Source organism: Dromaius novaehollandiae, chromosome 5 (genome assembly GCF_036370855.1).
Source record: "Dromaius novaehollandiae isolate bDroNov1 chromosome 5, bDroNov1.hap1, whole genome shotgun sequence".
In the NCBI taxonomy this organism is placed as follows: Eukaryota; Metazoa; Chordata; class Aves; order Casuariiformes; family Dromaiidae; genus Dromaius; species Dromaius novaehollandiae.
Genome location: NC_088102.1, coordinates 28,658,136 through 28,684,567, shown reverse-complemented (window position 1 = coordinate 28,684,567; position 26,432 = coordinate 28,658,136). Strand labels below are relative to the sequence as shown.

Below are 26,432 nucleotides of genomic sequence, written 5' to 3'. Positions count from 1 at the left end.
TTTTTCCAATAATAAAATACTAATATAAATATCAGTAAGTAAAAGAAAGAGAAAACAGTTCCAAAAAGCAGTTTCCACTAGATTGCATTCATCATAACTGGCTGTTTTAAATTTAATTGTTCTCTATGAGTCAGGTCAAACATGAGAAAACAGGAAACAAATTAACTAGAAAAGCTTTCTTTTGCTCCAACTTACTACTCAGCATCTAAAGACTTCCAAAACAGATGCCTCTGAGCCTCATTTCAATAAAGTCTGAGGTAGTGACTGTTGCTCTATTTCAGAACAACCAAATGTTAGGTGACCATTCTGTTGGTACCTATTACAGATGTTGGTGAAGGTGCAGCGGCAGACGCAGCCCTGACAAACTCAGACCAGGCCGTACGGCAGGGGAAGGGGCGTGCTGTGTGGCACAAGAGGCAGCACTGCCCCAAGCGATGCTAGGGGGAGAATTAAAGCCCCATAAGAATCCTTTTAAAACCATGCCAGGCTGCATGTATATGCTAGCAAAATAAGCAAAAGAGACGCTGCTGCCCTTCCTCAGCAACAATGTCTATAAAAACTTGGCAAGAGGCACTGCTATTTACTTCTACAGACAGTGCTATCCCTGCAGTGCAGATCTGCTTTTACAGTGTGCTTCCTTCCCAACAAAAACGGAAATTCCTCTTCACGGGCCGCAAATGCTCCCATCATTGTAGCAGTCCCCATCTCCAGCTCCTGCAGTCCCGCTCTGCTGACTTCCAGCACTTCCCTCTCTCGAATCCTGCTGCTCTGGGGCATCCCCAACAAAACCCCAAAACTCAGCACTTACAGACTTAACGCGCTGTACTGTGATTCACCATCTACAAAATTCAAATGTTTCTTTTGCTCTTTTACAGGAAACCTGGGCCCAAAGTTGCAACTTTTAATATTACAGTATATCATAGCATAACATGCCTCTCAAAGCATAAGGCCTGTGACAAGATTTCCCATTGCAACTTCTGCTCTATACAGTTTTGGGTAGACCAGTGACTTGCTTGGTTGCATGCTTGAGCTTCTATAGTGACTAGCTTCTTGGGGGGTGTTAGCGGTGTTAGAAAGGCAAGTGAAAGACTAAACATCTAATTGAAGATGCTGTAACTGCTGAAGGTGGTGTAACCCCAGGCACTTGATGTGTTGCCATGCTGGGTGACAAACGATAGATGAAACTCCACTGACTCAAGGAACCTGTTTTGCACAGGCAGAAGACAACTGGGTTTCAGGGGTAGAGATGCACTACTAATGAGAAATTTCCCAGCACATTGTACTGCAGGACTCAGATTCATTCTGCAGAGCAGTCACTCGACTGCAACTAGAGAAAACGTAATGTCCCAACTCTTTTTGCTGTGCAGGTGGCCTAGTGGGGAGGACTTTCCTTCATTTATAAGTCATGTCTCACAGTCATCCCTTAAAAGTACACACCTACAGCTCTTATAGTCAAGAAGGCAAACACCCATTACTCTGCAGGGAAAATGGTAGAAGCAATTGCTTACCTCCTTTAACCGGAAAGTCAGGTTCAATTCCTCTCTCCCACTTCTGCAAGGCTAATTTTTTTTTAAATCTCATTGTTATAAAGAGTTTAGGGAAAGAATTATAATCCATAACTTCTCTTTCCAGATACATTACCGCAGAGTCACAGGCCATGCTCTGATTACGAACCTTCTCTCTGGACTGATATCTTGAAGCCTATTGCACACAAAGTCACAATAGAAATGGAAAACGAGTGTTCCCATCTCTGTTCTCTCTCTCCTGTTACGACCAGAAGAGTAATGTGATGATTAGACCACTCTCTAGGAAATGGGATCTAAGGGTTTGGGTTCCTGTGGTACAGAAGGAGCAAGAATCTCCAGTTCCTAGGCAAATTCTTTAAACCACTGTATAAAGGAAAATCTCTTTCACAGGCTATTATTTTTTACAAACAAGATAGCAGACATCACTGTATTATATGAAGAGCCCAGTCATATGGATGTGTTTTAGGCATGATCTAGAAATGCCTCGAAGTGGACTGAGCCTACCAGGTGTCTCCACCTGGCAACTGAGTGTGCTTTCTTACAATAAGAGTTTTAGATTTAGGTGATAACATCTTTTCCTGGATATGGCTTTTTCATTTGTATCATCAGTATCAACCCGAAACTTTCTGGTATGGTCTAGAAAGAAGAAATTGGTTAATTTCAATTTTTTTTAGATAAAAAGGAGAATAATCACAATTTGGAAAAATAGCAGCTTAGAGTTTCTTCACAGAGCAGTACATGAGTTTTCATGACACTGTAATTATTGATGCAGACTTTCTGGTTTAGATAAAATGTATCTGAGCAGGACTGGGTTATAAGTAGCTTTATTCATAAACAATCATACTGTAGCTTCACAGTAGCTGTTCCATTTGCAGTTTCCAAATCTGAGGGCCTTGTGCCCACTCTAGCTTGCAACATATTGCCCTTTGTCCCAAGATCTACCCTGCTAGGACTTTTCAGCGATATCGTTGCATGCACAGTGATGCTCCGACCACGCATCCTTTCATTCTGTACCAGTTTTGCCAGCTTTACTGTGTAAGAGTCCTCTATGTAGGATGATATTTGGCAGGATGCTAAGCAAGCTTTAGAGCTGGCTCTACTAAGAACAAGCAGATTTTGCCTCATGCTTTTAAGGATGCTTTCAAAGTTGTGCTAAACAGAAAATAGGTGCTTAATTTACTTTCTTTTTAATGAAATGATTATCACATTAAAAAGTCAGTAGCAAACTCTGAGGACTAACAGAATTCTTAGTTCAGCTGTTTTTCAGCTGATGGAGCAGCCAGTGTCATTTAGATATTTTTGTTATAGTTACACATATACTAATCTAAGTGCTTTATAATTAACATTTTCCTGTGAGAGATTTTCTATTCACAGGTGTTTATAAAGTGGTCTCAGATGAATTAGAGGAGCAGAAGCTTTGGTTATGCATCACTTAAGGTAGGAAATGTAGACATCCAAGGTTAGCTGGAATGTTATTGGGCATCCCCATATTTCATCTGCAATATTTTCTATGACAATGAAAACTCTATCTAAGATTAAGAACAAGAACTTTCATAAATGAAAAGAATTGCAAATTTTTAAAAAGAAATGATTATGAAAAATATAATAGATGATGACCAGCTCAAATACTTCAGTTAGTGTCTGTGTAATTTTATCAGAACTGAAATTTTTATAATTCCTATCATTTGTAGAAATGCTTGTTAGACACCAATGCAATGATACATTCACATTACTTACATGATGAAATTATATGTGTCTAAATTCTGCTTTCCATACTGGATATCTTTAAACCTTGGATAAGTCTAAAGCTAAAAAAAAGGTGCAATTTGAAATGTTGTTTAAACATAGATTTAGATGATATGCCAGAAAAGACTTAGAAAGTTAGCGCAGAAGAATCTGGTAAATAATCTGTAATTTTGCAGATCACTAATGAATGTGGAAAGAGTGTACTGTTTATAGAGAGCCCACGGCACTGTAGATGATATTGATCACAGAGCAGGATACAAGCAAATTTACATGCTATGTTCTGAAAGGTAATATGAGCTTCATTTTGAGTGAAATTACTTACTCAGTGTAGAAAGAACCAAGGAGGGTTCTAAAGAGTAGATAAGCAGCAACAGCTTGTACTAGTCACAGATCTTGGATTTCTTTTTTGGAAAAATAGGACATAAAACGTTTGTGTAATCTAAGCAATAAGAACCAGGACCTGCACACTTTGATTAATCTCTTTTCCTCTACTAAAAAACAAATACTATTGCTTACATAAATCAAGAAAATACATTCCAGTTTTCAGACTGTCCTAATCTCACATCATACTCTTTCAGATCGACTTTTGGAAATTTTTATTCTTCTCCTCTTGTTTTCATTTCTTCTGTTAGAGGAGCAAAAAGGGAAGGAAAGAGATCCCTAACTATCACAGTTCCCCAGATCTTTTCTCTATCAAATGTCTAAGAATAAGAATATAATTCTTATTGGAGGCCTCAGCATTAACACACCAAACTATACAAGTTTCAGTGTTTCCTGCCCCCCTTTCTTCTCTCTTCACTCTTTCTCTACATCTGATTTACATTGTTAGCTCCTCTAGGTCACCTCACTGGTAGCACAAAGGAGAGCACTGACATTTGAAAAATAATGGGAAGGAGTAAATCTTTCTATAATATTACCACTAACTTGAGCATTAAAACTAGGGCTGTATAGCAATTACAGGTTGAACTTGAGGAGGGTTATTTATCAATTAAAAATAAGCACATTTAAGCAGCATGTGTCATGCCTGTATCATGATAAGATCACAATCTGTCTCCTAGAAGTAGGATATCTATTATGTCATTTGAATTAGGAGTTGCTATAGCAAACATACTAATGAGTAAGTAAACAGTTATACAAAATCTTTATGGATGTGGCTAGAACTTATATTTCAGTAGCCTCTAGGCAGCTTAAACTTTTATGCATACAAGGCTAGTAAAAAACAAGGTCTAACACTTGCATGGTAAATATCTTAAAACATGCCTGATTTTTTCATACATACCAGCTCTGCTTACATAGGTATAGGAATTACTAGGATCATGAAAAAACAGCTTTAAGAAATACTGTATTAATTTTTAACACTGCAAGCCCTGCTTTTGCTTCTTTCATGTGTGACCTACCAAGTTCTGTGATTAGCTGTCTGCATGCCTCCATACTTAATCAAAACATTAGTGCAAAACATAAAAATCAAGTCATTAAGTAAGTTATATTAGAGTTATTATATCTATAATATTATCAATAGGTGTAAAATTGTAAGTAAGAAAAGGGAAAATATATTTTAATGACAGGTTTGGGTTCTGTCTCTTAAAAGACAAAGAAAATTAAAAGCCTGATAAAAAGACCATAAAGTCAACAGGAGACTTTCCATTGATTTCCGAAGGATGTGAATCAGGCCCCTAAAGTAGCAACTCATTTAGTACTGACTGCTAAATTTATAGCACTTCTTTATTTTCTTTAAGCACAACAGCATCTATTCACCACACTGCAGTAACAAAGCCGTAACCTGATATATGACAAATATTACAAGCTTAATGGCTGATGTCCATTACTGATGGGACCTGCTCACCATTTAGAAAAGATTGGCACTGAAGGATTACTGAGCAAACATAGCACCTGAAAAAACTTGCATGCAGGAATCTGTCATCAGGTGTGTGATCGAGGGCATTATCCGAGAATGCCGGCTCTTATCTTCAGTTGGGAACTGCTGCAATTGCCAGCAATTCTCAACAAAGAGCTTCCGTCATGGAAGGCTGCTACACCAAGCCAGGCTGCTGAGGCGTCACCTTCCCAAGGCTCCATTCCTTTTTATGGATCACCTGAGACCAAGCAGCACACCAATCTTCAATAGCTTAAATAGCAGGACACCCTCACAAGCTGATGACAATCAGAAGAAAATTGATCCTGTTTGGTAGAAACACAAAATACCAAGCATTCCCTCATGATAACTAAGCAAGATCTTCTAAAACTGCATATTGCCAAATCTTTTAACAGAGAGGTGAGGACAACTTTCTTGTAACTGCATTGTAGTATTTTGCAAAATCTATTTATTCTACCTATAGTAAACTGTTCATTAATCTATTTAGAGGTTTTCATCTTTTACACCACTTTATAATTGTTTTCATGAATACATTAAATGCCTTTGCCATTTCTTCCTTTTTCTTAATGTAACACTAGGTAAAACTACTATTATAAAATTTTTGAGAAAGCCTATGAATATTGTTATTTGTATAAACACATACCATTATTTTCCTTGTTCCTCTGTGTACTGAGATGTAAAAATATTATTACAACTTAAAAATACATTAATTATTAACAGCTTATTAATATGAACTGTGGAAATATTGGTAGAGAGATACTATTTTTCTTAAAATTGTGACAACAATACATTAATTTAACTTCCACTTTTTTTAAGTGTATCTGAAAGTTCTTCTTTGCCTTTTACACATTTCTTAAAGAAAACCTATCTTATTTTTAATAGATTTTTAATGAAGTTACTGAAGATGAAAAAATTGAGATGAAATATTTTAATGTGCTGTGACTAATAAACATAGACGAATGTGAATATTATGCAAGCCTATTATTATGTACCTACAAAGGTAGAGATATGTTATGTAAGACTGTATTAAAACAAAGGCTTAAATGCTTTTTAGTTAGTACTTTACTTTCACCCACAAAATTGTTTCTTTTGAATTGCAACAGCAATCAAAAGAACAAATATGACCTATATTCTAAATGTTAATTAATACCAGGGCTAGTGAATATTTCCAAATAAAAATGGTTTTTAAAAAGAGCTCTTAAAATACATATGATTTTTTTTCATGTTCTAAAGTATTTTCCACAGAAAACTATTTGAATTTAAATTTTTACAGACAATACAAGCAGAACATTTAATTTACTACAAAATGGGGTTTTGCAAATAAAAAGGTGCATTGATCAACATTTGACTTTTGGTAAGTCAGGATGTTAAATTATTTTATAAGGTATTCAAATAATGAAAAAATGAGTTTTATTAAGAAAGTCAGTAATTTACAGTAAGTAAGAAAGTTAGTAACTTACAGTTAGTAAGTTACAGTAAGTAATCCAAGCCTGTACTTATATTACAAGGCATCAGGAGCACAGAAGTATTTGCCCGCCATAGAGTTTAACTGCTACAGAAGAACGATGATTCGATGTGTCGGTCTTGGCTACCAAATTCCAATAATTGGTAAGCAGAGGAGTCTGCTTATTATGGAAAATTCCATTTATGATATTAAACAAAAGAGTTAAAAAGTCTTGCTGTATTTGAAGCACCCAATGCATGATAGTCAGTTACAGAACAGCAAACAGGCAAGTTCAGGCAAAACCAAAATATGCAAAAATAACACAAACACTGGAGGCAAGCTGTAGAAAAAAATATTTTTATCCACATAGGAATTAATCCTGTATTCATAACTGGAGCTAGGCTTTCAGTCAAAGTTACTGCCCCATACGCTACATGAAAGCATTAGAAATTTCCTATGAAGTATCTGCCTGCTTACTGTGAAAGGTGACTTTCTATACTAGATAGAGTGATGGAATTTAACAGTGTAGTTTATCTGTGCTTATATGCATATACTCCTGTAAGAAGATGCAGTATGTTGTACATGCAGTATACTTCATGTAGAAATCTTTACAATGAATTAAAATAATTTTTATTGCATTAGAGTTATTATTGTAAGGTAAACCACAGGAGTCTGTAAGTAAAATACCGTGAACATAGAATGGGAGAACTTACAAGACAACCTCATATATATTCATAATTTTATTTTCTTTAAACAGGTAAATAGCATAATAAGCAAATAGCAAAATAATCTATTTATTTTTCACAATTGGATTCTCAGTATCCTATAGAATGCAGTGTGCATTCTGGAATATGAGTTAGCATGATACAGAAAAAATATTTTTCTAAAATATTTCCATATACAAAGCTAACCTCTCACTTTACTTTTTTTTATTTAAGATGTATTCCCTGGAAAATCTACATAATTGTCAAATATTTGATGTTAATTACATCATCTTTTTATTTCAAGTTCTTGCATTGATTTAGTGAATAGTTCCTCCTCTACAGTCAAGCATAGCTATTCTCAACATCTAGTTAACTAAATTTATTTCAGAAATATGATATACAGGAAATCTTCAACTTGGGTAAAGAATATTGCAAATAGAACAGCAGTTGGTAACAGGTTGGAGATGACTGTTTAGCATGCAGTAGTTACTGCTGCAATGGCAGCTCCATTTCTCAAACAAAAAAGAAAACTGTCTGGGAACGAGTCTCCCTCTCACAAAGATGCATTTTAGAAGTTTCTCATAGAATGGTATTATCTTCCAACTTCAAAAAGGAAACCAAGTAATTTTTTAGAAAAAAAAAAACAAAAAACTGAAGGTAACTATATTCAGTGTACATCATAATTCAAAGATGTTAGAAAAATACTATAGCTAACATATATTTAACCTTCCCAGAAAACATGCAAATGATGAGTACTGAAAAAAACTATCTAGTCTATTACTAGCCTACTACATCTTCATAATTTACACTTAAAGTAATGAACAAATTTATATAGCACAAAGCTCAGTTAATCCTCAAGTGAAAATGTTTTATCACTGAATGCAATGCTTTATTTGCATAGGCAGTTCATCTGCATCTTTTAGAGATTTAAATATTTTAGAAATTTAAATCAAGCAGAATTATATATAAATAAACAGCTGAGGAATATACTAGCTTAAAGGTTTTGCATAAAAGAGACAAAGCTGTGTTTTCACATGTAGCCAGTGAAGAAAATGAAATGAGATGAGGCAAACACATGCAGTATTTACAGACAAGTATAATAGTTTCATTATAAATAAATATGAAATACAGTCTAAGAAACATAGTAAATGTGTGTTGTCCGATTAATCAGGCCAAGACATGAATAAAATTGATCATGATTTTTCTTTTGTTCCCTTCAAATTACAATTTATAAACTTCTAACTTGAAGACTTCTGAGCTAAAACGCTGTTGCATGCTTTCACATACATGCTTCCTACAACCTAAATGAAAATGCTTTACTTTGTGTTTTACACTGTCTGCCAGGTATTTCCTGTGAACATCCCATCTAAAAATCTCTTGGTCCTAGTAACTAATGTCTGTAAAGAAAATGCTGGCACGAGTATCGTTCTAAGCTTCAAGAGCAGCCATTTTAAACAGAAAGCTGGTTTAGTTGTGTTGACAATCACATTTTAAACTGATTCTTTCCAGATGAAAAGATACTTTTTCAAACAATGTAATAAAAGTGTAAAGTCAGCTGTTTTAAGGACATAAAAGTGATTTATCTGTTCTGTGCTCACTGTTTTTTTCCCTTCATACAGTGGATTTTTTCTTTTTAAGCATAGGTTAACAATCAACGGTTACTAGAACCCCGAATTAAACAGAAGTAAATAACAATATACCTTTTTAAAACACCACAACACATAACTGAAATTAATTTTGCATCTCCTGCAACATGTGCTTTTGGGATTGTGTTAATGAAATGTTAAACATTTGGCTAGATTTAGCATAGATATAGCATAGCAAATGGCTAGATTTACATAAAGGAGAAACAGTTAACTTTAACAGCTGGCTATTGACAATGTCATCATCAGATTTCAGAGTTGTTACCTTTGACAAGGAAGAGGGTAGCATACAGATTTCTGATACTTTTAGGTACCTGCAGCTGGGCACGACAGCCTTGCCCTAGTTCAGATTTGAGCGATTCACACTCGGCCCCTCCTGAGCTCCGAGCAGTTTCTCTCCTTTTTAAATACAAGTTTAAATTCTGCAGACGCTGGTGGCACTGCGTATACCGTTTCAGAGCAAGAAAGTTAGGTTGGGACAGATCCAAGAAAAGTGGCAGGATCCTAAAGTGCGACTTAGGCAGAATTTAACCACTTCAACTTAAAAGAGCAATTCATGAGCTCTCTGCTCAGAGGATGGGTGCCCGGGCTGTGACTCAGTTCGCAGGTGCCATGGCTCCCGGCCTGCAGGCTTCTCAATAGCTGGACGTTTCCTTGCGTCCCTGGGTAAGCCAGCTAAGCTCTGCAGAAGGGCAACGCTTTCGGCACAGCAGAGCGTGAGCTCTTCCCCGCTTTCCAACTCTAGATGGCTCCCTGCTCTGCTCGGCGCCTTGGCTCCGTGCGGAGCACCTCTGGGCGCCGAGCGCTGCCGGCTGACCCCGGAGCCAGCGAGGTTTCAGGGCTCCACCGCGGGTCCCTGCCGCTGGCTGAAGCGGGCAAGCGGTGCCAAGCGGAAACGTCCCCATCGGGGCCCCAGGTGCAAACCTCCGTTTGGAGCGGCGGGAGAATGTCGCTGTCACCAGGGTGAAATAATGCAGTCCCCTCACACTGAAGCAATTACTGATGTGGGAGGAATTCACGGCCCTTATCCTGATCTACCAGATCTGTTCTGCCCATTCAGATGATAAAAACACGTACAGAGAATAAGATGATAAAGCATAGCGTAATATTTTCTGTATATTCTTAGACTAAAAGGAGTTTTCTTAAAAGCATGATTAGTAATTACGTCAACCTATTTAAACTAGATAACAAAGACGTCTGAAACCAACCAACTAATATGGCAAAATGATAGATATTCTTATATGTTAAAATCATAAAGACTACAAATCAAAATTCTCCTGATATTCTGCTAGCTAGAGTAGACAGATAAAAGCAGATCGTTTACGATTTGTGGTAGGCATCTTCTTACCACTATAAGTACAAACATCTTATAATGTACTCATCTGATTCCAAACCAAGGCCTGCAGGAGCTACTGCTATAAATTATGATAATATTATGAGTCTTATTTATGCTTTATTAGTAGAAAATAGAAACATCCAAGAAACCATAACATTTTTAAGATTAAAACAATTTGGCTATGAAAATATTTGAAACTTGAAAAAATACAACCTGAAACTCAAAAAAATACAGAACAGTGTAAACTGGTGTATCTCCAGTGGCCTTTGTCAACAATAATGACTAATGCCAGTTAAGGTCTGGCCTGTTTAGTCCTGAGGTACTTACAGAGATTTACATAATTTTATTGCATTCTGTTCCTTTGGGAAATAAATGAGCACATGTGTTTCATCTTCAAAGCATCTCATTCTCAGAAGTGATTCTCTAAGAGTGTCCTTGTTTACCGTGTTGCCATCTATGCCAGATCAAATTCTGCAAGTAAAATGCCTGTCTTAAAAGCCAGCTCTCAAAGACAACCTGGAGTCTGAAAGCTAAGCTGTATTCTTTTTGGATAACCTATCACCATCAGTAATAAAAATGTAGCTAGCCAAACACTGCCCTTAGTTACACCAGTGCAACCTGATTGTATTTCTTAAAGCTACACACATAAAACTGAGAATAGAAGTTTTTCACATTCCAGAGCCATTTCTTATGTTTTCAAGTGTTAACATATGAAGATGGGGGTAGGGAACCTACAGTTAGGAACAGAGAATTCCTGCCCGATTGGGATGATGAAAACCTCATGACAGTAACATCACTGTAAACACTGCGGACTATCCGGAGACAGACCGTGCAGTGCACCGAATAGGATGCTGGCCCTTCTCTGCATTAGAAGCCTATATCCAAGAATGCAATTTGATGTCCAACATATATGTTCCTAAGAGGTCTGATACAAATGTGTTATCATGGGGCAACATGTTACATGCTATCAGGATGCTCTGCGGGAACCATCTGTGTGTGTGCTCCAGTTCAGATCTACTCTACTCCCTGGCACTACACACCTCAGTATCCCCATCTGTACAATTGGGATAATGGTGCTTCCTTCTTCTGGAAAGTGTTTTGAGACCTATGGGCTAAGAGAACAGGTATCATTTTCATTTCATGACCAATTATTGTTGCAAAAGCATTCAGTTACTCTGGGTTTGTTAGCAAAACTTCACTTGATTATGAACTGGTTCATTTTTATCCACTAAGAGACTATGAGAATGCATGAGTATTTTATAAATATGCATACATATGCATATGTAAATGCATTTTAAAACATAATAAGGCATCAGATTTTCCTGAGGTTTTCAATATCTTTATGTGGATATGAGAAAAATTTCAATATCAAATGTCAATATTAACTTACAAAACAAAGCACAATTGATATCACCTTCATACACATACCCAAAAGATGTATTCTTTGTGGCCAAATTTATCTAAAATCTTGACGCATAATACAAATTTCAATCTTAGATGATCAAGTCGATAATTTTGATTATAAATTATCATGAAAATTTATGTCAGCTAACTTTTCTGCCTTCCTCTTCTCTAACCATGAAAGAAATCTTAATAACAATTTTACTCAGTTCTGGACTGCTCAAAATTTTATAGCTTGACACCCATTCAAAAGAAAACAAATGACAATTTTAAGACACAAGTCTAAATAAACTACAACCACATGAAACTGAAAACAGCAAGAACAGGTAAGTACCACATTGTATGTAAGTCTATGCAGAGTAAGACGTGGTAAAGTGAGAACAATGACATCAAGAACAGCAACACGGAAAGCAGTTCGATTACTCTGTATAGAAATGTAGTAACGTGACTGGGAAGTAGGAATTCTTTCTAATTATCTAGACAAAATCCTAAAATTCTTTTATCATGTGGTACCAAAAGGCTAAAGTCTATGCTATCTTTTTTTCTTTCACTACCAATCTGTGAGCTCCATTCCATATGGGTCCATGTGAATACTGTCTCTCAAACTATACATGCAACTCTCCAGAATGAACTTGCACATGAATGTCATAGTTTGTCTACTGAAGGACTGTTAGATCCGAGTCTCAACCAATGGAAAAAATGGAAAAGCAAATGGAATCCTTCACTTCCAAATGCAAAGGGATAGATTAAACAGTTGATAATTATGTACTAAAATAAGTCACCACAGGTTCACAGTTTAAGCCAACACATTGTCCTTCAAAATTTCAGTTATACGTCTCTTTATTTCATCAAGGTGTTACAAAGCTTAATTAACTGCCTATAAGGCACTTTAAGTTTCAGATGATACTATTTTACACAGAAATGTAATAATTATTTTTGATATTCTAAATCCCAGGTTTTTAGTGAAGTCTGCAAAAGATAAAACTGCATGCATGAAGATGCCAGTGTATCATAATGTGACTGGCAGAGGAGTTATCCAATGTTTGGGATAAAGAGAGGGAAAGTTAACAATATACTATGGACTTGAATGATGTGGATGCATCAGGGTAGATACAGATAGGCTTTCTGGTATGGTAATACTCATTTCTGTATCTTCCCTCTCATTTTAGCAAGGCTTATATAAGTATTATGAATTTGGAGGTGTGAGGCAGACCTGTATGGCTCAAAAAGAAATGGAAATAGGTATAGATATTTCTGATGTAGAAGTGCAGGCAGATGCTCCATGTTCAGGTGGAAGCTGCTACTCCTGTAGTGGAAGCAGAGAGGAAAACATGCCTGTAATTCAGCTTGCAAGATCAGTCTCTGAAACTGCCAGTTTAGGTGGGCCTGTACTAAGAAACCAGACTCTTGAATGTAGCAAGCGAAGCATGGGCACACGTTCCCTTCTGCTGTCCCTGGTATGGGAGTGCAAACAAGAACCTGAAGAGTGGGGCAGATAGCCGGGGGGAAATAACATCTTAATCTATCACTTCTGCTTGCTTCAGAGCACTGGAGTCAGAGCCCAAAGTCTGGTCTTTCAATATTATAGAAATTTAGGCCTCCAATAAGTGGAAATGAATCTCCACTTTGCAACTGCTAGCTGGGAAAGGGATTTTTGGCATAACTGACCGTGTCACACTGGCCTGGTCGGCAATCTCATTGAAGGATACATGCACAGGGTAGCCAAGTTTTTGCATCTTGTATAACACTTATTTGGCAGCCTTTTGATAGGTTTCCTCAGCCCAGCTGGAAGAGCACACATCCAGCTGGGCCCCAGGAATGGGCGGGGACAACTGCTGGTGACTGCCAGAGGTCGGTGCTTGCCTGCAGGGTTGTAATCCTGCAAGTGGCCTTTCCTGACCTGCTGGTCCTCCTGCTGGACGTGAGCGATTGGAAGCAGCAGAGAGAATCTCCCACAACCAGCTGGAGGGCCGGCCTCAAGAGCACCAGGGTAGTCTCTCAAGCACTTGTTACTGCTACAAACAGCCAAGGGACCAAGGCAGGACGAAGCAGACTGCCGCCAGATTTCTTAATCGATGAGTGATTGCTGAACACGACAAAAGCCAGGAACCCTCCAGCTTCTGTGTGTTTGCTGACAACGCAGCATTCATCCAGCTCCTACTTAGCTTTGGCTGTTCTCCCACCTACTCCACCCATAGCTGACAAGTTTTGTGCAGCTTTAGAGCCCAGTCCCACTAATGTATGAGTCATGGTGCTGCTTATTAAAAAGAAAAGGTGTGTGGTCATGCAGACACTTATAGGCACAAGGGGGTGGCATGGTGGGGCTGAGAACAACATAATTAGCTATAAAGCTATTGGACTGTGCAAACATGAAGGTAATTGTTCCTTCTTAAACCAAATTCAACATAAACAAATAATTAGGTATAAGTAGTGAAGTCTCAAATGATCAGTGACAATTGCATTTTGTACTTTCCTAGGACCATCTAGCTCTAAGAAAGGATAACAGCACTTTAAACTGTAATTTATTGAAGTATTGATTTGTAAAAACTGGAAACCAGGAGACTACTAGCTTTTTCTGCTTCAGACAAACTAATCAACCAATGAAATTAACAGGCTTCTTGACCAAGAGCCTACCAGAAAGGCCAGCTGCAATCCAGAACATTTACTGGTAAAATTATGAGCCCATGAAAATCTAAATTTATAAGAATGAAGTTGTGTGCAGACCCAAAATAATAGCATTCACCATTTTAATGCTTTAACTCCAAATTAAGATGGTGCAGATGGGCACAATTTTCCATTCTTAATGTGAGACACAACACCATGTGTCTTTAATATAAATGCAACATATACATTCAACTGGACTGTTGGTTTATTCTTACATTTCATATTTAAACCTAAGTGATTATCAAAGCAAAAGTGAGTGAATACAAATGCAGTGAAGATGACTGATACAAAAGCTCATCATTTAACATGATCTAAGCTCTTATTTGTAGGATCTAAAAAGAACAAAAAGTTTTCTCTATTTAATGGTTTCAGTTAATCCTCTATCCAAACATTTTCCCCAATAAACATCAGATTATTTTATGTTGGCTATAAAGCTGTCACTCCTCAATAAACAGATATACTCCTGGTGGTTTTACCTCTGTTGTCAAAGATCTGTCAATATATGCATGATCTCATTAGCAAAACCAGAGAAATTCAGATACAAGCTCCTAGCAAATACAGCTAAGCAGAGGTTGTTCAGCACATGAGAGGATCCACGGAGCTGCAGCCCCCATACAATAGACTGTGATTGGAAGATTCCAACAGAAGTTTGCAAAAGCCCTGAAGTTAATACTCCTTCCTTTAATAGAAAGCTACGTGACCTTTAATGCTTTGTTAGACAGAGCCTTCCTTTAGTCAGTCTCAATTAAATTTTATGTTTTGCGGCTCCCATTTTCTTGTAAGACAACAAAAGAGTTCAAGGGATGGATCCTTCTTTGAAGATTTTAATTCCCTGTGGAGAAAATTTATTTCCACCTAAAGAGCCATTCAAAGTTTGGGAGTTGGGGGAAAGGAGCTTTGGGGTTTTTTTATGTCTGTTTTTTGTTTTAGAAATTTCCAGTAGTTTGTGAACATTGAAGGAACCTTGAGGTTCTTTAAAATGGATAGTATTCTGACAGTGGCTAAATTGGAAATATTATCTCTGTCCTGTTCATTATAATGGGGAGAAAAGCAGAATTATGGTTAAAGTATTGGCTAGTATTTTTGATGAAGTAGCTTTCCATGAAACCATCACCTATTGCTGCTGTGATACTATAGTGACACAATACTGGCCAATTTTCAGTGAATGAGACGCATCATATTCATAAAAATGATCAGCCCTTCCTAGGCTGATCCTTCAAACTTACTCTTAAGATAAACTGAACAGGGTCAAAAAATTGAGGCATTAGAAAGTGTCTCACTTGCCTGAACTGGGCCCTGACTTTCTAGCTCACAGTAGTTACTACTGTTGAAAATGTAAGTACAAATGAGCAAAGGCACTATTCCCAGATGTAAACATTTTCAGGAGCAGGCCATTAGTAACATTTGTTTTTCCACTATGTTCCCTTATTTCATTAGCTTGCTTTGTAATCAACTCAATGTAAAATTGCATGTGCCAGTAGGGTATTTTGAGTGCTGGAGATAGGTGCCTAGGCTCTTTATATAGACAGTGTACACAGAATTAGGTATCTGCGAATCATCTAAAAGTGCCAAACACTGGAAGGGGCAGAAGGTGCTTGGGACTAACCAATAGGAAATAAACATGGGTCATGAATGAATTTTTTTTTACCTTTCTCTCAAATTCACAGGCCTGAATCTGGACTTCTCATAAATTGCTTTGGTTTGCTTGGTATCTAGCATCTGAAGCCTGTTCTTGTCTCTCCCTTTGGCATGACATTTCTGTGCTCACCCAAGGAGAGGGCGATCTGGGTTCAAGGTTTCCACTAACTTAAAGACTCACTATCAGCGCTCTCACTTCCCTTACAAGTGTCACAATCACCAGGCTTAAGAAACTGGACAACTCATGCCGGTGGGAATGCAAGACTCAAGACTTTGTTTAAATCAGCATAGACAGCCTTTGCAACAGGGAAGTAAAACTATCTATTACTTCTAATCCAACAGAAATTCAGTGCAATCCACTGGCAAGTGGTGATCTAAATCTACAACAATTTCACATAATCATCTTCTATTACTGCTTACAGAGCCATAATTATCAGAAATATCCTGGTTTGATACCAGTATCAGGGCACAAACATTCTAAAGAAAAAAACCCTTCACCTTTCCCTTCTGAACCTCATGTGCTGATGACCCCTGCACGCAGACCATTGTCTCTACACAGTTAAAGAGTTTATGCTTGTTAAGTAGCACAATTCCAAACACTGGGAAAATAATAATGGAGCCAAATCCATATAATAAATAATAACGATGTCTCTGAAAACCATTTGAAAAGTACAGCATGTAATACAATTGAAATATAATGTACTTGCTTTCTTTCCCCTCAAAATAGTAGCAAGGGATCTATAGTTTGTATATTACATTGCAGTCAGCAGTGTCCTACCGATATTTTATACATGTGAGTTGTACAAATATCTAATTACACAGTTCAATCATATAGTTAATAAAATAATACCCTAACATCAATTAACTTGGAAACAGTCTTTTGATTTAGTGTCCTTCTCCTGATATTTCTGCACATGCTTAATTTTACATTCTGTGACTAATTCAACCAAACAAAAATATTAGTGAGTCTGGATTAAATAAATAGATTTTTTATGCTCACTGACTCAAACAGTGAAACTAGTTTTGTATTTAAAAATAGTTAGATTGACATGATTATAAATATTAATAATTTTCTATTGACAAAGCCTAGTCTTTTTTGAGAAGCAAAAAAAATTAACATACTCAACTCTGAAAACCCCCAGAAGCTACAAGTTATCCTTTTGGCCAAGTCTTTTCAGCTTTTAACATGTATAGTGCCTTGTAGGTATAATGCACAGCACAAGTTTTTCCTCAAAACTGAAAGCCAGTGATAATAGCAAATGTGAAGACTTACCTTCTCGTTACTTCGGTGAAATATTTCTACATCTTTCTTTACTTTAGCAATTGAAAACTTGCACTTCTATATCTATGTACTTACGCAGAAGTGTAGTTTAGCTAAACCTTACTGCAGGAAACAAAATGGGTCTAGTTCTTCATTTTCACTGCTAATCTCACCTCTGCCTTTCCAGCACAGCATGTGGACATTTCTGAAGTCAGTGCCCCGCTGCAGCTATGCTGCCTCCATACATGGTATCTATGCCACTACATATAAGCACAATTCCATTTTGATCTATATATGGACATAAAAACAGGTTGCTATTGTATTTTCAAAGTTCTCATGGAAAGCCTGCCAGCTACATAAAACTGGGATTTACTAATTAGAGTTACCTTGATTAAAGGCAAGCTTTGAAGAGCTCCTGTGGATAACAGGCTTAACTTTAAGCATGTGAGCAGTCCCATTACATTCACTAGCTTCAACTGGACTGCTCATAAAATTAAGCGTGTATTTAAATACCTTTCTGGATCAGAGCCCAAGTCCCTTAGAGGAGCTCAAACTCAGAGCAATGGTACTTTCTGAATCCGGTATGATTCAGCACCATAAATCCTGAAGATCTTATGTATTCTGTCAAACTGAAAAGTTGTGGCTCAAGCAAGTCTTGGAAACATCGTCTACCTAACTGGGATTGTCAATTCATCAGAGCTTGGAAACCAGTACTTCACTGACTGATCATGCCTTAGACTGAGCTAGTTCAAAAAACCCAGAAAACAAGACACAATACCATACTACGCTAATGCGGCCATCCTGCTCCCAATACATAAGCTTGCAGACCTTGCTCAAGTTTCTCTACACAGCTGTGCATTATGGTCTGTAAACATATCTTAATAGCAAAATTTCATATTGTGAGTGTAAGCAATGCAAAGACTAGGCTCATTATGTAAAACTAAATGTTTGCCAAATTCTAGCAATTGCAAAAAGGGAGGAATATAGAGAGGAACTAATGTCTGGAAAATTGGGTGATTAAAATAGGTCACATAAAATTGACAATTTAAAAAACGTATACTCTTACCCTTCTCTCTGGAAAATAGTCCTAAAACAGTCCCCCAGGCTCTTGTAGCTGGTCGGATCAGTTTTCCCTCTTTGAATTTGGAACCTAAAAAAATACAATTTAGATCACAGCATGAGAAGTTAAGGATTTTAAGTCACTTTTAACTTTCCAATTATTATATAAAAGGAGTATTAAATTTTTTTACATATCTGATTCATTATTTTATACTGTTCCTGATACACTTATTAACACTATTTTCATAGAAGCTAATAAACTAAGGAAAAATAGAGCTTTAGTAGTAACTTTTTTTGTAGTTTATGGAACTCACAGTATAGCTATCACCTTTGACATTTACACCTCTTTCTAGTTGTTTGAAAAATAAGCTGTTAACCCTGCCCTGTGCCTTAACCAAAGCCCATTGAAATTAATGGGAGTCTTTGGATCAAACCCTGGTTTTGAAAATCTGAAATGGAATACCGTTGTGTGTTTCATTATGAATTGAATCCACTGTGCAGTTTCTTACTTTTTGTATCTGATGCAATTACAATAAAAATCAACCAGAGACAATACTGGTTATTAGAGCAGCATTCATTTTCATAACTTAATAATAAGATGAACAGTACAACAAAGGAATGAATTATTTTAATTAAAATCTCTTTTTCCCTATTAATTCCCATATTCATTTCCCTGACAACAACAAAAATGTTTCAACAGCATGCTGGTGGCCTTAAAAGGAAAATCAAGATTATGACTGAAGACTGCAAACATGGACAGACACAGTAAGTTTAACCTACTATATTAATTTGCTAAGTATCCCAGTTAGATTTTACTACAACTTCCAGTAAAAATAAGGAAAATCCAGTCAGAGAGCAGTAAGGCTTTTAGTTGGTTGGGATTTTCTGTTAATTAATATGAACAGAGAGGCAGCATTTTCTTCAACCAATGTGCATGGTAAACCTAAGTCATTCACTGCACTGAATACAGTAGGGAAAGTTATCATTAAATCCTTACATGTACTCTTTTATAATACTATTATTTTTAGAACTGCAGCCAATGCACTCAACTAAATATTACAAAGAAGGTCTTCATCAACAGAATTTTGAATACCTTTTTAGGAATAAAATTTCTTTTAAAATTGTGCTTATTACTATTTAGCATCGAAAACAATAGAATATTGACGTTAGCAATTTCAGTCTAAAAGAGCTGTGTATGAGGCGGTCAATGAGTTGGCTTTGTCACTAAGTACAGTAATAGTTCTGCACAGCAAAAAGTGCTCAATAGCTTCAAAGAATAACTGACATTATAATCAAGTATGCTGTACCTCACAGGCACAGGACAAAATGAGTATCTTCAGTTTTGTACACATGGTTTCTTATACACACTAAATTTGTTTTCAAGAGGTCCAAACCATTAGTGTTCTTACAAACTTCTATTGTTTCTTATTTTGCTTATTATACTGAATCTCATTAATATGCCATGAACTAAGATACTTCAACTCAGTGTTAAACAGCAGTTTTCTCCTCTTTCTCAACAGAGTTCAGTAGGAGCAAATCAAGGTTTGTATCCTGGCAAAAGACATTCATTATTTTGACTATCAGTATTTCCTAAACTGTGTTCTGTGCTAACACATCTAACATTTTATTCACTTCGAGGAAAAAATTTCCAGTGATGTAATACAATTCTTTGGGCAATTATGAAGGCAAGCCCACACCTTTTCTGAAAACAGTTAGAAGGAAACACTGAACCCCTCCATAGTCCTAATAAAAGTAGTTCAGGCACATCTGGGATCTCTATCTGGGGTAACCTCTTTTATTAGCAAGAGAACTTGCTGCCAAGTTGGCAAAGGAGAGAATGCTATTCAATAGGCTTACACTCAAATAAGAGCTGATGCATAACATTTTGTCTGAAAAGAACCCTTGGGAAGGCTAATAGTTGAAAATGCCTCAATGCCATCACACAAAGTCCAACAGTAATATCAGCTTCAGAAGCTTTTACATTGTAATAATCAAGCAATCAAGGGAACAACAGAAAGCAGAATCTATATTAATTTTCATAGATTTAGGACCTGAATATCTATACCTTTCAGTTTAAAAATAAAAATGGATTTCATCTGTTTAACAAAATCTTGCAAAAATTCACCAGCGCACAACCTTTTCCAAGCATTTCCACAGTAAAGCCATCTTAGCCAAACCCTTTCTCTCAAGTTTCATTATTTGGTCCACTTGTAAACTCAGAACAAAGCATAATTATTTTTAAAACATACATTGAATAATTCACCCTCCTTCTCTTCACTATCCGAATCCTCAAGCATATCCTACGTGTGTGTGTGTGTGTGTGTGTGTGTGTGTTTCTCAGCTGAACTGTACATGCATAACTGTTTGTGCAACTGAGGCTTTAATCACACACTCACTGGATCTCAAAACATGGAGAAAATGCCTTATATAATTTTGCTTTACAGTTATATTGTACTCACTTCTCAATTATATGTAAATGATTTAATAAAAATATATCTTTGATAGTAATAATGAAAATCACAGCAAAAGAAATGCAATAATACAATATGTAGTTTATTTGTGTCAGGTGAAGGGACAAGGATAACATCTTGCTGAAGAAGTTAAAAGATGTTTACATTTATTTCATTTTTTTGTTTTGAAGTAGATAAGACTTTAGCATTAAATGAGTCCATTTGTTGCACTGAGTCTCACAAATAACATATTCCTTCCTTTAGGGTTTTTGGATCCATTCCTTCCCTAGTAAATCTTTTTTATAGCTTTAACAACGATCCTAAAATACATGCCAATTAGGTGCTTCAACCTAGATCTGCGAATCGGGTTCTTTGATTCAGAATTGCTTGCCTCAATAAAATCATGTGTAACTTTTTAATGAACTAGCTAATTGATCACCAGCACTTATTATAAGAAGCTCAAGGAAGAGCTGAAAAGATATTTGTTTGTTTTACTGGAGGCAGCAGCAGCCACCGCTTGTATTAGTAATCTTAATAACAACGGAGTGTGAGAGCATTCACTTCAAAAACAACCTGGCCTGTTTTTAATGATTGTTTAGAGGAATGAACACAACTGGGGGACATGTAACTGCTTTCTATACTTTAAATCCATTGAACTGAAACCAGTGAATTTCATGCATTTTTGAAAGCAGGATGCCGGTCTTGTATGTTTTTAGTTTTGCTAGAACAGAAAAAGATAAATTCTCCTATAAATGCAATCAGAGTGTTAATTTCTGATCTAATTCATTATTTTGAAATCTGAAAAGCAAAATGTGCACTCAGTGTTCAGAGAGGTGCTGAAAGGGCACACAGGCAGGCAGCCCTTTGCCAGACCGGGCCAAATGCCCAATGACTTATTACCAGCATACAGTGAGCATCAACAGCCACTGGACACCCCCACGTGGTATACATTTACTGACAGCTCTAGCTTTATCACTCTAAAAATGATCATTGGATAACTTTCTTCTTCTGTCATATTTTCCCCTTTCATTTTTCTGCTTCTTGGCTTTGCAGTCTGTGGTATTAAGTACTCCCAGCTCGGGTTTGCGCACAGAGCCATGAGGAGGCATTTTGGCCCCCAGTGTACCTCTTCGCACACGGGACCTCCCTTGCGTCCCTGGCTCCTCCTCGCTGCTCCCACCCCCAGCTCCCTCCACCACTGGGGATCTCGCTATCTCCCTTTCTGGATCGTAGTAGCAGCCAGCAGGTCTTGGTCATATTTGCCCCCTTTGACTGAACTCTGCCTTTGCTGGGGCTCTGTTTGATGCAAAAGTGTCCTAATATTGTTTAAAAAGAGAACATCAGTGTCCTTCCTTGTTCAAGCCAGAAGACACAGGGTTAGGATCTCAAAAGGTGGACATCATGTAAAAACATTTGAGGTTCTGGGGCCTGTTCAAAATGAAAGCTCTATGTTGAAAACTGCTCAAGATCTAAAACCACAAAAATATTTTAACTTACCTCCATTAATCAGCACTATAACTACTACTTGTGAAACAATTAAATCGTAATTATTCTTATTTGGAGAGCATGAGAGAGGGCATTTCTATGGTTAGAACAGTCCTTGATCAAAAACTCTAAATGGGCTCAGCCTGAAATTCCACAATGCAGAAGATGCTGGACTTCCTTTATCATTGCTCTGAGCTACCTTCCATTTAGCAAGTGGTATTGCTTCATGATGTGAAGCAATGATTCTTCTCTGCACAAAGATCCCTATCTGTTTCCAATGCTTGATTTACAGCTCTTCTTCATTTTATAATAGCCAGTATTTTATTCCAAGTTTTATAAAATTCCTCAGTCCACAGGACGCTTTCCTGTCCTCCTTGTTATTGCAAGTCTTTTCTAACACAATTGGACCAGGAAAATTGTTACTTTCTGGAAATAAAGACATATTTTTTCTATGCTCCTTTATCAGTTGTTAATTTTTTTGTACATGCTTGCTGAACAGCCCATCAAAATTGTCTTGTGGATGTCTGCCACTACAATATCTGGGTATTTAGTGTTCAAAGTCTGTTCATCACAATGTTACCCAACAATACTCCCCCTTTTTTTACTGCTCAGGGCTGGACAAAGGTTTTACATTCATGTTGAAAATTTTAGTTACCCTAAAACCTAAAAGGAAGAAACTACTATTTTCAGGTAGATAGTGAGCAATTAAATGCCAGCCACGCAGAACAGTCACAAGGTGGCCTGGAGAAGACTAGAGCTCACCAAATTCTTGCCACTGGGTTTACAAAGGCCATACCTTCATTCTTAAATGCCAGAATTTCTTGATGCTTTTATAGTGTGCTGCTGAGTAGTTCCTAAACCACGAAGTTCAACAGGAAAGGAAAATATCATTTTAGATGATCAGCTGTCAGACCTTGTCACAATGTTTGCCAATGAGTGGAAGTCTTGGTTGCATTTTGCTTCTTATTTAACTTCTAATCTCTTCATGTGTCTTATTAGGACTATCACTTTATCACACGTTCTAGACTATTTCAAATAAAGCTCCTAACATTTCCTTCCATGACTGGGAATTACACAATACCAAAGCAAATAATCTCAGGTATTGAGATGTTTAGAAGATATAACTGAGAGAAGGACAGTAATGTGGCGCAGCAACAAAATTATCTGTGCAATGTTATTTTTAAAACAACTTTTAAACAGATGTGCAGCTTTATGAAAGCTGAAAACAACATTTACAGCCACCTTACACTTTCAGTAATTCCCATCATTCCAGCCACACCTAACAGTAGTTACTTCTACAAGCCTACCTACTCCTTTCAAAGTATATTGAAAATGTTTAGTCTGAAGCTATATATAAATATATATCTTAACAGTTCACATGTTTATAATCAATCATAAGCGCATTATAATTTTTAAAGATTTCAATTTGCTAACTTAAACATTTATTCAGGTGCTACTTGTTAGTGCTATCTAGTGATGCTTAGATTTCATGCAAAACTTGGTATTACAAAATGGACTTTGATAATATAATTTATTTCACTTTTTGACTCAAGTTCTTTGAGTTGCTTATATTACTTACAGGATAATAACTAAATTGAGAGTATAATTCTGCCATTTATTTTAACAGTAAATCACATAAGCTGTTGAAGAACTGAATATTACATTTCAAAACCAAAAATCCTACTTATTTAAACCAAAGATATAAATTATGCTAGCGTACGGGGCATATTTTAAGTATTATAGCATTGCTATGATGATTATTTAACTGCAAAAACTATATAAGAATACAATAAAATAGTTACATTATAGTAAACAGGCAAAGAACAGAATTTATTTCAATCATCCTGCATAGCAAACAGAGATTTGCCTCTCTCTTACCACAGAATATATTATCTGTTTTCATACAGTTTATAATTTACTTCATGAGTAATAAATCAGGATCATGGGTAAAGAAATATTTCAACATTCATTTAAATTAAAATTTTATTCACTTTGTTGGAATTCATGATGCTTTTTATTTACTTTTATGACTTTTGGGGGAACACTTTTTTTTGAAGAAGAAAGAAATAGTAATAATGGAAATAATTATAAAGTTACCCTAAAATCTCAAAATCCTCTGATTACAGAGATGTCTTTTATATGAGTTAGAACATCAACTGCCAGATATGAAGGTCAAATAAAAAATATTATAAACACTTGTAGCAGAGTTCAAGACCAAACACAAACTGATGAATTCTCACATTTACTAAATTATTTCTCAAATGCTGCAACTCATAAATTTGCCCATTCCACACCTGACCTCTGTCTCACTCCAACCCCAATCCATTCCTTTCCACAGTTAACTGACAGATTATCCACCAATTTGGACTTTGGTTGAAAAAAAAAATCAGAAACTGCTACAGAATATAAGTACAGCAGGAGAAACAGACTACCCACTGGATGAGAAAGAAGCAAACACTTACCCACATCTGCATTAGGAGTACCTTTACAGTAAAAATTGGGGCTAGATCAATAAAGGACTTAAAGGTCTTTCAGAGCTTAAATGGAACGGAGTGGCTGTTCTGATCAAAATTTGAATCCAGTAAGATCACCTTCAGTTGCCATCTCCCTTTAGGGTACCTAAAACCAATCCATGTAAACTCTTATAAAACATATGATCTAAAATCTCATGGGTTTGCAAGCTCAGTGTTCCTCCACCTTATTCCTCAGGAGCCATTCTGCTAAAAACTTCCTGTGCTTTGTGCTGAGGACAGCATCTATGAAACAAAAAGATTTTTTTCCTTTTTGAGAAGGCACCAGAAGAAGCACATGGTTAGTCACTGACTTGATAGTGGAGAGATCTGGGTAGTACTTTCTCTTCCTAGGACTTCTGCTATGTTTTACACTCAGTTGCCAATAGCTAAGGGCCAGCTCCACCATTCCGTTTTGCTTTCAGCTTGAAGGATGGGAACTTCCCAGGCGTGCCTTACTCTGAGCACACAAATTTTTTAAAATGCTTTCACTGAATGAACTGCATCGTTTGATGGAGAAACAGCAAAGGCCTAAACACCACAAAATGGCTCGGGTGGTTCACTGGTACTCTTGGCCTGTTCTCTGAATATGAGCGAGTCTTGTTCTCTGAACGGACAGGAGTACACTGATCCAAAAAGTTCTTCATCTTTCCTATACTTCCCATTAGTTTTAAAAATGACTTTCCTCTATCTTGTACTTTCATATTCAACCTAAGAAGCCTATCACTCCATCAAAAATATCTGTGGAACAAAGCAAGCAGCACTACTATATAACTATATATACTAGCGTGTGGTAAAGCATGTCAGAAACAAAAGCTGTGTGTTGCCAGCTACAAATGAAGAACAATTCTATCTTTTTCTCCTGACACTGCAGTAACTTTTCCATTACGTACACTGGATGTAATAGCAGAAAGAAATGCTCTTCTGAACACAACTTTAGAAGAGATTATTTAGCAAACCAGAAGCAGGTCAAATTAACCCATGTAACTGTTCCATGGAAATCTGCTCCAGTAATTGTGCTAATGATTAACAAGAATAAGTAGCTATAGCAGTCACATACAAATACTTCAATGCTTTCCTGAGAAAGAAATACAGCAGAAACTAAGTTCAAACCATATTTTTAACAGTCTGATTCCATAGATGTGTGTATGGGGGAGTTTCAAAACCAAAATACACTTTAGTGAACACCACCATTCTTTCATTCATTTCATTAAAAACTGGTTGGAGAAATGTCAGGCAAACTGTTAGCTATGATGCTGTGCAAGTCTGCTTTTTTTCTTAGGGATTAAAACACTGAAAATACTGTCAGTACTCAGTGCTGACAGAGCAGAAAAATCTCTGCATAGTGAGCCTAAACCTGCATGCGCTGGAAGTGCAAACAGTCTAGGCACCTTGACAGTGGAGGATCAAGGCCTCCTTACTGGTTTATTTCTAAGTTCATTATAGTGAATATATATATGTGCAAAGAAAAGTCTTATCTGAGAATCTTGCATGTTTCCTAGCAAGGCAAAGCTATGGAGTGATGCTCAGAGCAGGAACACTAAGCTTTTCCTAACTTTAACTCCCAGCCTCAAAATTCTGTTAGGCTCTTATTCTTCTGGATTCCCAGAGCTTTGAGCTGCCACAGCTCCCTGCTAAGTACCAGTCACTCCTCTCAGGTATGGACCTGGAAACAGCACATATTTTTTGGAA

At 36.8% G+C, this 26,432-nt stretch overlaps 1 protein-coding gene across 2 annotated transcripts in view; it reads right to left on the bottom strand.

The window, feature by feature from the left end:
• SLC25A21 (solute carrier family 25 member 21) overlaps nucleotides 1-26,432 on the bottom strand; it is a 254,227-nt gene that overhangs the window by 48,135 nt on the left and 179,660 nt on the right. For both annotated transcript variants that reach the window (XM_026120297.2, XM_026120299.2), the window contains exon 3: nucleotides 18,303-18,386. In XM_026120297.2, coding sequence (XP_025976082.1) covers nucleotides 18,303-18,386 — 84 coding nt within the window. The remainder of the gene's footprint in view (nucleotides 1-18,302; nucleotides 18,387-26,432) is intronic.